At 32.3% G+C, this 13,391-nt stretch overlaps 1 protein-coding gene across 1 annotated transcript; it reads right to left on the reverse strand.

Moving 5' to 3' along the window:
- Window positions 1–1,850: 1,850 nt before the first annotated feature.
- On the reverse strand, window positions 1,851–4,324 carry LOC143569401 (transcription factor bHLH62-like). Its single transcript, XM_077055327.1, has 8 exons — window positions 3,421–4,324; window positions 3,127–3,342; window positions 2,977–3,042; window positions 2,806–2,874; window positions 2,625–2,696; window positions 2,391–2,543; window positions 2,231–2,309; window positions 1,851–2,141 (listed from the first exon to the last, which is right to left on the reverse strand). The coding sequence occupies exons 1-8, from the start codon at window positions 4,132–4,134 to the stop codon at window positions 2,104–2,106; spliced, it is 1,407 nt and encodes a 468-aa protein (XP_076911442.1). The 5' UTR covers window positions 4,135–4,324; the 3' UTR covers window positions 1,851–2,103.
- Window positions 4,325–13,391: the final 9,067 nt, after the last annotated feature.

Here is a 13,391-nt window from a genome sequence, read left to right on the forward strand (position 1 = left end):
ATATTGTAGATAATAAATCAAAGGGGGCCAATAGGCAATAACCCTCCTCTCTAGTTACATTCCCTTGACCCTACTTCAAAAGTACTATCTTGATTGAATAAACAGTAAGTGTTGGAGGAGGAAGGTCAACTCATCATGTTTAAATAGTGGGAATTCTAACAGCATAATCCCGTGGTGAACACGACTTCTTGGTCGAGATCAATGTAGAGTTCTTTTCACTACTGACATCTAACTTATGTTTTTCTGAAGAAAAAAAAAGTCACTTTTTACAAGGGAAATTTTAATGAATTATGTTAGTCATCTAGTCTGAGGATCAACACACCTTGGCCCCCTTATTCGGTGATGGCATAACCTAAAGATTCTGAATTTGAATGCCACGTTTGTATATTGTATGTAGACGATCTCAAAACGTTAAACTCTAAACATCTTTCGTACCATTTTAAAACATCAAAACATACATAATTGTTGGCAAGTTTACTTGATGATGAATGAAGAAAAAGGAAAGAAATTGGGGGGTGGGGGGTGAGGGGGGGAGGTGATAAAGGATTATAATGTTGATGGTTGCAAAAGAATTTGTGAGCCAAGCTTTCATGCAAAGTTTGGCTGTCTATCTCTCAAGGGTATCTTTCTACATCTAAACACCACTCCTTTAAACATTCTACTTATCCAAAAAGATTTTCTTTTCATGAGTTTCAAAAGCAAGTGAATGCCAATTAAAAAGGTCTTTGATTCCTTGGCAAAGTCATATCTTCACTATGGCCAACATAGGATTTTGATTCCTTTTCTCCCTTGTTTTGTAATAATATCTTGACATACATGCATACATACATATACAGACATACATATAGAGAAAGAGGGGTACCGGATATCGACCACTATCGAATCTTCTCAAGAACGGTAGTTTTATTCCTTGCAACTTTACATATCGTCTTCATGAAGCACATAGATTACTAGTGTATATCATTTTATCATGTGCGTGTACGTACACATGAAAAGGATACATACATATGTACATACGGATAGTACACATGTATGCATGTGAGTGGAGATTATATATAGACGTCTTACAAAAATAGGATAGTTGGAACCTCGTTTATCAAGAAAGAAATCATTGCATTTCATTTTATATCATTTTCTAGAACAAAAGTTACAAATAAGTAATTATACAATCTAAAGTATCTATCACCTTTTGAACATATAACATGTAACAAGTAAACCTTTAGTGTCAAGTTTCTATTGTATTATAATATTTGTAGTTGACCTTAAACTCTATGGAACAACCTTTATTGCATAAAGTAAAAGTAACTAAAACATTTTTGGGAAAAAGATTCACCCCCTAATTGCTGTCATATTCTTCCAAGGTAGAAAAACAAGATTGGAATCAAAGGTTGTCAATATTGGATTACAGAATGGAGTTGTTGTTTAATGTCCCCACTAACAGCTGGTTAACAATATCTAATCTTAATTCTAAAGGTACCATTTTTCTTATTTTTAGGTCTATATATTGAAAATCAATTTTCTTGTCACTGATAATGACAACTCCAAAAGAAAGATTACCATCAAGAATTTAAAAAAAAAAATCTTTTTATTTTTATTTTTTATGGGATGGCCCAGAAAGTTGAGAAAAATGTGCATTTTTTTAATGAAACATTAAAAAAGTATCTCACTTATTTTCTAAATTATTCGCATAACCAACGGTAGAGTATTGTTTTGCATCGAACGTATTGTGGATCAATCATTAAAAATCCAAACGTTAAAACCCCTGGCCCACACAAAGGTGGTTATATACCTATATACCGCGTACTGAAAGATAAAAAAATTAAAAAATAAAAGTTGTTGAGATAAACAAAAAATAGTGATTAGATGTATGATATAGTTAAGTACATATGGTTGCACCCTTGCAGGCTCTTCCCATCAACCTTTGAACAATGTTACACAACATTTTACATAGTTTAGTACATTTCCCACCTCACAAACTTTATAGGAATTAAATCTAGGATTATACAAACATAAGATATCAAGTGAAGATATGTTTCTTCCTTTCTCTATACAAATGTTCTTCTTACTTTAATGGCCTGAGTAATTGTGTCAACAAATTCAGTATCATAGCTCAACTTTCATTTGACCCGCGCCCATTAGTCCTGAATCAAATTAAAGAGTTCCCACATAAGATAAAAATTAAACCACTATCTTAGATGTTTGTTGACTTTTTGATAAAAAGTCAACTCACCTTGGAAGATTGATCCTTGGTTTTGTCCAAATCCCATCTGTACAACACTCTGAAGATCATTTTCCCAGAGCACGGAAGCCTGAAATGTTTGGTTTAACATAAGTTAACAATGTCTTGCGCAGTAAGAAAGCTTTTTATTTGAAAAAGTATATCAGCTTACATCACCAAAGCCATCAGTTTGTGATGACTTCATGTTTGAACCACGGTGCATCATTGATGTCAATGGATTATGCGGTCCGTCATGAACCAAACCATAAAATGGCTGAGATGATGCATCCAAGTGGTTCATGGGATTTAACATCGAAGCACAAGTCTGGAAACGGGTCAAAAGTGAAGAAAGTTACTTGGAAGTTCAAAGTTTGCACGCTGTAAAGAAATGTTATAAAAAGCTTACATCTTTAGATAAAAGTGCTTTGATGTTCATATCGGTCCTTGGATTAATAGTTGCTAGTTTCATTGACAAGAACTACACAAACAAAAACAATAGTGAGTAAATCATTTAGATAATCAAGAAAGTTAATATTTTTAATCTTCTTTTATACTATAAGAACTGTTTATGTATATTTAGTATATACCTCCACTTGTCTTTGCAGCGACTGCACGTAGTTTATAATCTCGTCGAGCATCACCGCCTTTCCAGTCACCTTTAAACAAGAATCCCATCTCAAGTTAACAACCAAAATTACATAAACTGATGTAAAAAAGTTAAAAAATAAAAATTTACTAATTTACATTTTTTAGTATACCTTATTACAACCAGGGACAAGATCTTGAAGGAACTTCATTCTCTCACTAATCTTTTCTCTTCTGACCTGAAAAAAACCAATAATAAGATGAATAATGGAATGGAATTAAGAAGAAGAGAACTAAAATAGAATGGAATGGAATTGACATACTCTTTCTGCAAGACTATGGCTATCAGTAGCTTGACCTCTTCTTGCTCTAACATGAATGTAATCCTTTGGAGGCTCTGCTTGTTTTGCATTTTCCTTACTTTGTTTCGGATTCGTATTCTGATTCCCTTCTTCCTTTTCCTTTTCAATTCCATTCCCTTCTTCACCTGACTTGCTTCTTTTAGCATCTGATTCCTCTTTCTCTTGTTCTCCTACAGTCTGCCACAGTAAAAAGATCTTTATTATCATAAAAATTTTAAAAATATCAAATTTTCAAAAATAACTGAATTAACTAACCTTACTGTCTGCAACAGGTAAAGTACTGAATTGGGATTCCTTTCCCTTTCCCTTGGGAACTGCCTTCCTCTTTCTACCATTGGAATTGGAATTAGGGATCTGTTCAGACAGTGATGATTCCTCCATGGAATTATCCAACTTCTTATCCGAACCCGGAATTGGAATCGACACTCTTGACAACTTTCCTGATTCCACCATTCGAGGGAATTCAGATTCATTTATCCCCAAACAAGAGAATCTTGCAGCCCTCTCCACAAATCCAGGATCTGCAAGAAATGGCACAGGTGGGAGTTGATGATTCCTGGGAATTGAATTCCCAGGAATCTGATGGTGATGATCCATGATTGATAACTTAAGCTTAGGTGGTGAATTCAATGGAGTATTATAACATGATGTGTTGGTACTATTGGTTCCTCTAACACAAGATTCCGGTGATATCTCACCGGAATTACAAATGCTTCCTAATCTACCAATCAGTTCCCTGAGAACCACATTCTCTCCGGCCGGAACTGGAATTGGAATTCCAGTTCCGGCATGGGAATTGATTGGTGATGACACAATGGAACTCAATGCAGATTCAAAGGGATCGCTCTGATCCATTGAATGATCCCAATTCACTTGGTTCTCCATTTCCATTTCCATTTCCATTCCAAGAATTGAATTCCAGGGTTGTGGGATTTGAATTCCAGTGCTAAAGAATCCATCTTTTTCCATTCTTGAAACAACTATTAATCAAAATCCCCAGATGGGTGTCTGTTTTTGGGGGTATTAAGGAAGAAAGACTGGAACTTGATGATGAATATGACAATCTTGTTGGTTCTTGAAAGTGTTGAGCAGTTGGGTGATAACAGAAAAGCAGAAAGAAAAAGAGAGGAAGAAAGTTGGGTTGGAAGTGAAGAGGAAGCAATGCAGAAAATATTTAAAAAAGAAACAAGATGTTCTTTTGAACTTTTTTAATATAAAATTGATTAAATAATTAGGTTATTAGGTTGCTGTAAAGTACTTTATAATTGTATTTTGTAGTTTATTAATCATTTAGTTATTTGTCATTTCAATTTTAATAAATGTTACATGTGGCATTTGAGTATTGGACCTCCTAACCAAGGTCACAAGTTGAAGGAAGGAAAAACTTATTTTCTAATCTTTTTAGAAATAAAATGTGTCGTGTTATCTCTAGACCATATAAATTTTGGTGTAGATTATTTTGGAATTAATACACTAAGGTTTTGTTTGTTTTTGCTTAAAATATCTGCAAGAGGCTTATGTCTGCGGGCGCGCAGACATAAGTTTCTGAAGACTGTTTGTTTTTTTTTTAAATAAGATCTGCAAACTGCTTTTATGGTCTTAAAAAATAAGCTATTGTTTAACTTCTTCACATTTCTTAACATCTTACCAACACCCAATGTCCAACACCACCAAGTCACTCCGTACGGAATACGCAATTCTCTTTTTGTCAGTCGTTCAAAGAAAAAATAATAAAGTAAATGCTTCTTTTAATTTTCTTTTTACATGTATGTGTTTGTTTAGACTATGCTTTGTGGCAAGCGAGCGACCGGCCACGCCGGCCATGAACACCGCAACACTCTCGCTTCACCACTTGCCACGAGCGGGCATCCCGACCCCGGTGAGCATCCTCGCTTAGGCTAAAGGAAGAAAATTGATGGGTTGGCTCGTGAATGGATGAATTCAGCAGCGCGAATGACAACGGGTTGAATTCACCAGTGACGCGATCGACAAGGGTTGAAGAGTTGATTCCAGTCAGCATCACGTGGTACAATATGATTGGATAGATTAGATGAATTCATATGCATGCTTCAACGAAACACATAGTATTAGAAAAAATTGTTGAGATAAAAATGATCGGCAAATGAGAAGTGTTTGGTGCCGCTTAATTCATAAAATATTGGTTTTTTTCAGTTTCGAGGCAAAGCGAATAATAGTAGAGATTTATGCGGGTCCAATGAAATAAACGAAGATCATTTAAAGATGGTTTTTGGTATACCAGAATATCTCTGAATGATTATATCTAAAATGATTGGTTTCTGAATGAATATGATTCAATAATATATATATATGTGTTCTTTTCAGTTGTTCTTTTTTAGTATTAACATCTTTGGACTGCTCATCAAATTATAGAAATGCGTAAAGTGTAAGGGATAGCCTCCAACCAAAAATTTTCTTGATTTAATAACGTGAATAAAAGAATAAACTTCTAAATACAAAAATAAAGGAGAGAAAAATGCAATGCATTGCTAATAATATAAATGTGACGGTTCAAAAATGATTCGATATTACAAGTCATTAAGATCAGAAGGAAACAGTTTTTGACTTGATCGTCAATTACTCTTTTTTATGGTTTGTGAATAGAAATCGAAAGTCTAACATTAGTCGGATAGAGTGACTTTAAACCTGCTAATACGTTTGTATTTTTTTTTTCCATTCGACTAGGTTTCATATTGAAAGTCTAACATTAGCTAGTCACTTTTTTTTTCTTTTTCTTTTTAATCTTATTTTTGAAAACGAATATACATTGTATAGTAGACGGAAGTCGTGTTTTATATGAATGGAAAAAATAACAAAATTTGGAAATATGATACATAACCGGGGTTTAAGCATGTAACAAAATTTACATCCCTTTCATCATTTTCTACTCTATAATTTATAAAAAGATATTGCACCAGCTTTTTATATATAAAATCCTATTATATATTCATCATCCATCAAATAATTGTGAGTGTATAAAAAGAGAAATATAATAAAATAAGTATCTGTGAGTAAGATAAAAATAGTGGAGGGAATTAGAGGTTTTTTAAAATAAGAGATAAAATTAGAAAATGGAGTGAGTTTATGGTAGATTTTAAAAAAATAATAATAATAATAATAATAATAATAATAATAATAATAATAAAGATAAGGGAGAGAATGATGAATAGCTTGGAACATTTATGATATTATCTAACACCCGTCCGATTATCCGAACCTATTTACCCACATCGAAGACCAATATATTTAATATAACATATATGATTATAAAAAAATCATAACAAATAATAGAGTAAAGTGCCAATTTTGGCCTTGTGGTTTCGCAAATAATGCGAATTTAGTCTAAAAAATTTATTTTTTGCATATGGACCCTCCACGTTTCTCAATTCTTGCCAATTACATCTAAATCACTAACCTCGTTAAATTTAATCGTCAAGTCAGGGGTAGACATGTCTTTCCACTATTTCTTTATTATATGAGTAAAGTGCCAAAATTGTCCCTGAGGTTCGGTCATATTTACGAATTTCGTCCAAAAATATTTTTTTCGCAAGTAGACCCTCGATTTTTCTCAACCGTTGCCAATTTCGTCCAAATTGTTAACTCGGTCTAAATTCAACGTTAACTTATGTGTGTTACTGTCCTTTTACATGTTTGTTTACATTATTCTTATTATGTGTTTGTTTGATGACATATATTAGAGATGAGCTCGGTACCGTACCGGTATCGGCACCGAAAATCCCGATCCCGAAAATCGCAAATGTTTGGTAACGGGTACTGAAATGTTCGGTTCGGCACCGGTACGGTACCGGTATTTGAGGTAAAATTCGGGAAACACCGATACCATACCGTACCGGTCCCGAAAACTCAAAACATTGGTACCGATGATACCAAATCGGAATCGGCTTGGTACCGGTACCGATTTTGCTCATCCCTAACATATATAACATTTCACGATTGAATCCAACATATTATCATTTTGTTTATTCTTATTTATTTTTAGTCATATAAGGGGTTTAGCTCAGCATAATAATAATAGCAATGTAAACAAATATGTAAAAGGATAGTAACATTCCTGAGTTAACGTTAAATTTAGACCGAGTTAACAAATTGGATGAAATTGGCAACATTTGAGAAACATTGAGGGTCTAACTGCGAAAAAAATATTTTTGGACGAAATTAGCAAATGTGACCAAACTTCAGGGACAATTTTGGCACTGTACTCATGTAATAAAGATATAGTGAAAAGACATGTCTACCCCTGACTTAACGATTAAATTTAACGACGTTAGTGATTTAGATGTAATTGGCAAGAATTGAGAAACGTGGAGGGTCCATATGCAAAAATAAACTTTTTGAACTAAATTTGCATTATTTGCCAAACCACAAGAACGAAAATGGCACTTTACTCCAAATAATATGTTAATGGTGTTAAAAAGTAAGAATTAATAAAGTTTTAGAATTGCTAGAAATGTAGTTAGTTTTTTACATGCTAAATTAGTTTTTTAAGTGAGGTTTAAATCGGATACCCAACATGTACTTTTTAAAGGCATAAGACGATTAATAAGTATACTTAATATTCAGGTTATATTCATGGATTCCCATGAGCAATGAAGTAACAAGATACTAACATCATATGAGACACGAATTTATAATTACTATAACGAATTATTGTCAAATATGTACCCCACGCACCTCTAACGTTTATGAATGAGATAGATATTACGTCTAATTTTATTTCAGTCAGCCTTACATTGTATAAAACAAAATTTTGAAAGAAATAAATGAATACTCTTAGTTAACATAGGGTTCCATATTCATATTTAGTCGCAGCATCTTTAGTCCTTGGATTAAACATAATATTTTATACATATCATTAATAATTTAAAGATATAGTTTAGTTATAAGATTGTTGATAATTAAAAATTAAATACAATAACAATCTAGAACATTTAGTAAAAATAAAGTCGATTTACAATATTAAATATATATACTAAACTCAAATATTTTGTATTAAACTAAAGATACTAAATGCTAGATTAAATTATTATATAGAGTTTAAATAGTAAGTTAACTTACAAGGGACATGCTATTGTATAAAAGCCGCTTAACATGCTAAGCGTGTAAAATTCTTTCACGTCATAATTACACATGAAGTAAATAATTTTGCATAAAAGTTTGATAGTTACGCAATATATATAACTAATTACGCAATATGTAAAAATACCCACGCAACAAAAAAAATACATAACTTATAAAATAATCACGCAACCAACATATAACAAAAATAATTATTGGTACTGGTCAAGTAGTTGTAAAGCATATCATTAGAGGTTTCTAACGTACTGCTATATGCCTACTTATTTTTCTCCTTTTCACTTTGGTTGCATGCATTTTTAGTTTTTCTTTTCCTACTTTTTGTTAACCAAGAAGTTTCTTTTATTCAGAATTTCAAAAAAACGGTAACCTAAATCTATTCTAAAAAGTAATATGAGATATATGGCTACAGTTTGAAGTTAGTTAGGATTTAGTTTTGTACCTTATATTAATAACGGGTCGGAAGTGAAACCTGTATTTATTCATAACGTATTGTAAAATAACGACAAACTAATAGTAATAACATGTGATGAAGTTTATAAAAACCAACTTATACGTTTTATAAATTCTACAATAGTGATAACACTTCAAAATATTAGTATACATAGTGTATGTAACGTGTTCGTCAATGATTGAAGCAACCCTAATTATTGTTTTAGAACATTTATTTGACCAATTATTTAATTGATTAATTAACTTATGTAATCCCTTAGAACGTGATCATTCTTTATTTTTTTTATCTTTGTCAATGAGAGGCGCAGATATCTAGGCAACTTTATATAAAAAATGTATTAAAAAATTAAAATAAATTTCTGAACGTATTAAGATGTTTTTAAATTAAGATGTTTTTGTAATTAAAATAATGCACTAAGCAACGAAGTTTCTTCCAATCCAAGATTGCAAGTGTGAAGGAATCAAATGATTTTATAATTTATGTACATACGCATTATTCGGTTATAGTCTATTTAAAATATTAAAAACAAATATGTATAACTAACATTAACATCAGCAAAACAATCACAAACAGTAAACGAATTTTAATGACACAATTATTTTGTTAAAATCAATATAGACGGTAGACATCTCGTTTCAGAAAAGCCTGCTCGGGTATTAAAAGTGGTTTAAAATGTTGTTTAAAAAAATGTGTGCTTATATTTATTTAAGAGAAAGATAAAACTTTATTTTAATGTGGATTTTTATACTATAGGATCAAATTTGAGCATAGGCCTTTCTTGTTAGGTTAAGCTCAGATCCGTATAGTAGTGTACAACTGTACATGCGGTTGAAAACCTATTATTCTCTAATAAATTCAACATTAAAATTTAGTATAAAATGTGAATACAAAATAAGAATACAATTCTTTGATTGCCTGTAAATTACACCTCTATGACTAAAAAATGAAGAACATGTGGTCCAAATTCATTAGACTTGCTACTTCAATATTGGTTTTATATAAAGAATCTGGTTCTTAGACTTGCATTGTTTTCAAGTTTGGAGGATTAAAAGTTGATGATTAAGTAGTAAAATTAATAATTTAATATTATTAGGTTAGTTACAACACCAAACAAACTATATCTACAGCTCCCTCGGACCCCCTCACAATGTGCAGCTCTAGAATTTTAATATATGTACTGACGAGCTATAGCAATTGCATCAATTAGCGCAATAAAAGAGTTATTGAAAAAATTTTAACAAAGGAAAAATCTGTTGATATATGAATCCAGTTTATTGAATTTACTAATAAGATGCTACCCAATAACTTGATTTGCTTTTGTATTTCAAATAATCCCGTATCATAATGTACTAGGAATAATAGTAATTAGTTATTACAAAAAGACTTGTACAGACCATGGAAGTTACCCACGGTCCAAAAATGAAAATCTTTGGAATATTGTGAACCATTTATGAATATCACAACAAAATTGATTAAAACATTTATAGCTCCTACGTAAATAAGGAGCCATACTCTATTATAGTGATACACACTAGCTAATAATCCGCCCAATGCTACACCATAGGCACACTGAGATAATTATAACCATATACTTACAAAATGACAACAATGAAATGCTAGTCCCATTTTTTCTTTAGTCTCTATTTTGTGGCAAACAAAGCCCAAAGATATATGAATTCGTGCATGTTTAACTAGCCATGCAGATAAATTACATTGCATCTTTTTTTATCTTTCTTGCATTTTTTTGTATAAGCATTTCAGATTTTCTACAAAATTTTGAAAGATTGAGCGACAACTTTTTATTTTGTGCAAATGAATGCTATCTAATTTACTAAAATAGTGGGAAGATACTGAACTTTTGTATTTAAAAATGTTTCAAAAGGAATTTCTGAGGTAGATGTCAGTTGATAAAAGGAATCTTTTATCATAATTTCCATTTACCAATATGAATAATATGTCGAGCTTGAAACTTGTGATTGGTAGTAAAACACTTATTATCTCGTCGAGACATATTTTATTCGGATAAACTTTTCAAGATATTTTTCTTACAAAGTTCTGTGTATAGCATCTATACTTGCTTCTGGTTTAGACGGACATATCAATAATTAGACATTCATATAAATTAGCTTATCGACTCCACGAACAATTTTATAAGAATCAGCAGTGAACATCCCCTGCAATGTACATGCTCCCTTAGCAATAACATATTTTGGTTTAGGCATTTGCTCATATAATCTCACTAAGAGCCAAGAGGCCATTTTCATTGTTATTTTTCCGACTGTTAAAATTAGTTACTTGTCTAGGGCTCGATCTTGGTAAAAACACATTTCACTTCAATCGACCGAATTGATTTTTTTCTAGTTGTGGATAAACAAACCAGTTTTTCCTCGTTACTCTTCGTAGGAAATTCCATATGAATGTTCCCTTTTCTCTTGTCCATAATCAACAGGTTAATTAAACTACCGTAATTGACAAAGTATAGTTGTGGCCTGAACACCCCCCCCCCCCCCCCCGGCGCGATGCACATTTTCGTTCAAACGTCACCACTGACCATCGTTCTTTGGCATATCCCAAGTATAGTTAAAAACTTTAACCTAACCCAACCCAAAATATAGCCCACAAATCTGATAGTAATTTGGTATTTGTAAACAAATTAAAGAGGATGATGCAATTTTGCAAAAGACTGTAAATTATTTATTTATTTATTTTGTCAGTTATACCATTTTATTAGCGTAGCAAATTTTTTTATATGAAATTAGTTTCTTTAAAAAAGAAAGATTACACTAGAAATTGTGTATTTTTTAAGCTTTAATGTAAGTATAATATTACTGTATTTAAATAAAACGATATTTTTTATAATTTGTATATAACTAAAAAAATATGTTGACATACGGTCGGCATAAACCATAAATATGGTTTTTGCGTCGAGATGTTGTCTCCGTCCGTAAAATAAAGACAGAATTATAGAAATTGTCCTTTATCTTTTACTCAAATTTCACTAATTGTCCCTCATCTTCAAAATTGATCTTTTTTGTCATTTACGTTTCAAAATCTTTAAGCATTTGTCTTTTTCGTCTAACCAGGTTAGATTTTCACGTTAAGTCAAGTCATGTGCCTTGCACATTAGGACAAATTGGCATTTTACCTATTAAGCTAAAATAATATTTTAATAAATAAAGAAAATAAATAAAAAACTTAAAATATATTTAATTCTCTCTCCTCCTCCTCCTCACTACCAATCTCCCGCACCGTCTTCTTCAACAAAGAAAACCGCCGTCTTCTTCGACATAACCCAGCCTTCTAGAACCACTGTCCAACTTCTACCACCTCCGGCAGCCACCATCTCACCCTCTTTATCGCCGCCGGCGGTAGCGGCTGCAGTCCGGTGCCACAATCTGAGACAACTGATCGAGTAATCGGTCATACCCAGATCCCATCAGGAACTCTGAAATCATCGGCGGTAGCGGCTGCAGTCCCTTGCCGGCGCCGGCGGTTAAACCCAGATCCCATCAGGAACTCAAACCTTCGTCTTCGGCGCCGGAATTAACATCGCCGCCGCGGAGAACGATAACCGGATTAAACAGAGCTCTGTCGGATCTATTTCGGGCTGATGGTGGCCGGCGGTGATAAAGGGGGCGAGATGGTGGCTACCGGAGGTGGTGGAAGTTGGACGGTGGTACTTGAAGGCTGTGTTATGTCGGAGAAGACGGCGGTTTTCTTTGTTGCATAAGGCGGCGGCGGTGGTGGCTGCCGGAGATTGGTAGTGGAGGAGGAGGAGGAAGAAGAAGAAGAGAGAGAATTAGATATATTTTAAGTTTTTATTTTTTTTCTTTATTTATTAAAATATTATTTTAACTTAATAGGTAAAATGACCAATTTGCCTTCATGTGCAAGGCACATAACCTAACTTAACGAGAAAATCTAACCGGATTAGGCGAAAAGGACGAACGCTGAAGGATTTTGAACGTAAAGGACAAAAAAGATCAATTTCGAAGATGAAGGACAACAATTGAAATTTAGATAAAAGATAAAGGACAATTTCTGTAATTCTGTCTAAAATAAAATATTCGAGAAAAAACACCGACTTTTTTCCGAGTAGTGTGGTGGTTGTCTCTTGGGGTTTAAAAAAGTGTCCTTAAAGTAATATATTTAGTGATAAAAAATAGTGATTTTAAAAAACTGTTTCATAAACATTGGTACATAAACATAAAAAAAATCATATATTACATTGTATTTACACAAAAACTAAATATTCAAACTACATTTTTGTTGGTGTATGTGTATCAAATACCCTTTAAACTTATACCTAGTAAAAATGTAATAAATTATATGAGGAAGGTTAATATGCATTTTAGTCTTAACATGAAAACGTATGAAATAATACCAATGTATAAAAAAACGAGAACATAAGAAACAATATCAACTATAATATCAATCTACATAAACAATTATTTATAATAACAAAGAAAAAACCTAAAAATTACAACAAAATAATAACAGCAAATACTTATATCAGCAAAAGAAGAAATCTAATAATAACAACAAAATATAAATAAACAAAAATACTTATAACGTCTCATAATCGAAAATTAGCAACTACAAACAAAAAATAACAGCAAACACTTATAAAAATAAACCTAATAATAACATCAAATTGGTT

Source organism: Bidens hawaiensis, unplaced genomic scaffold (genome assembly GCF_021521415.1).
Source record: "Bidens hawaiensis isolate Kalapana, Puna unplaced genomic scaffold, B.hawaiensis_p1.1 tig00024469_1, whole genome shotgun sequence".
Lineage (NCBI taxonomy): Eukaryota > Viridiplantae > Streptophyta > Magnoliopsida > Asterales > Asteraceae > Bidens > Bidens hawaiensis.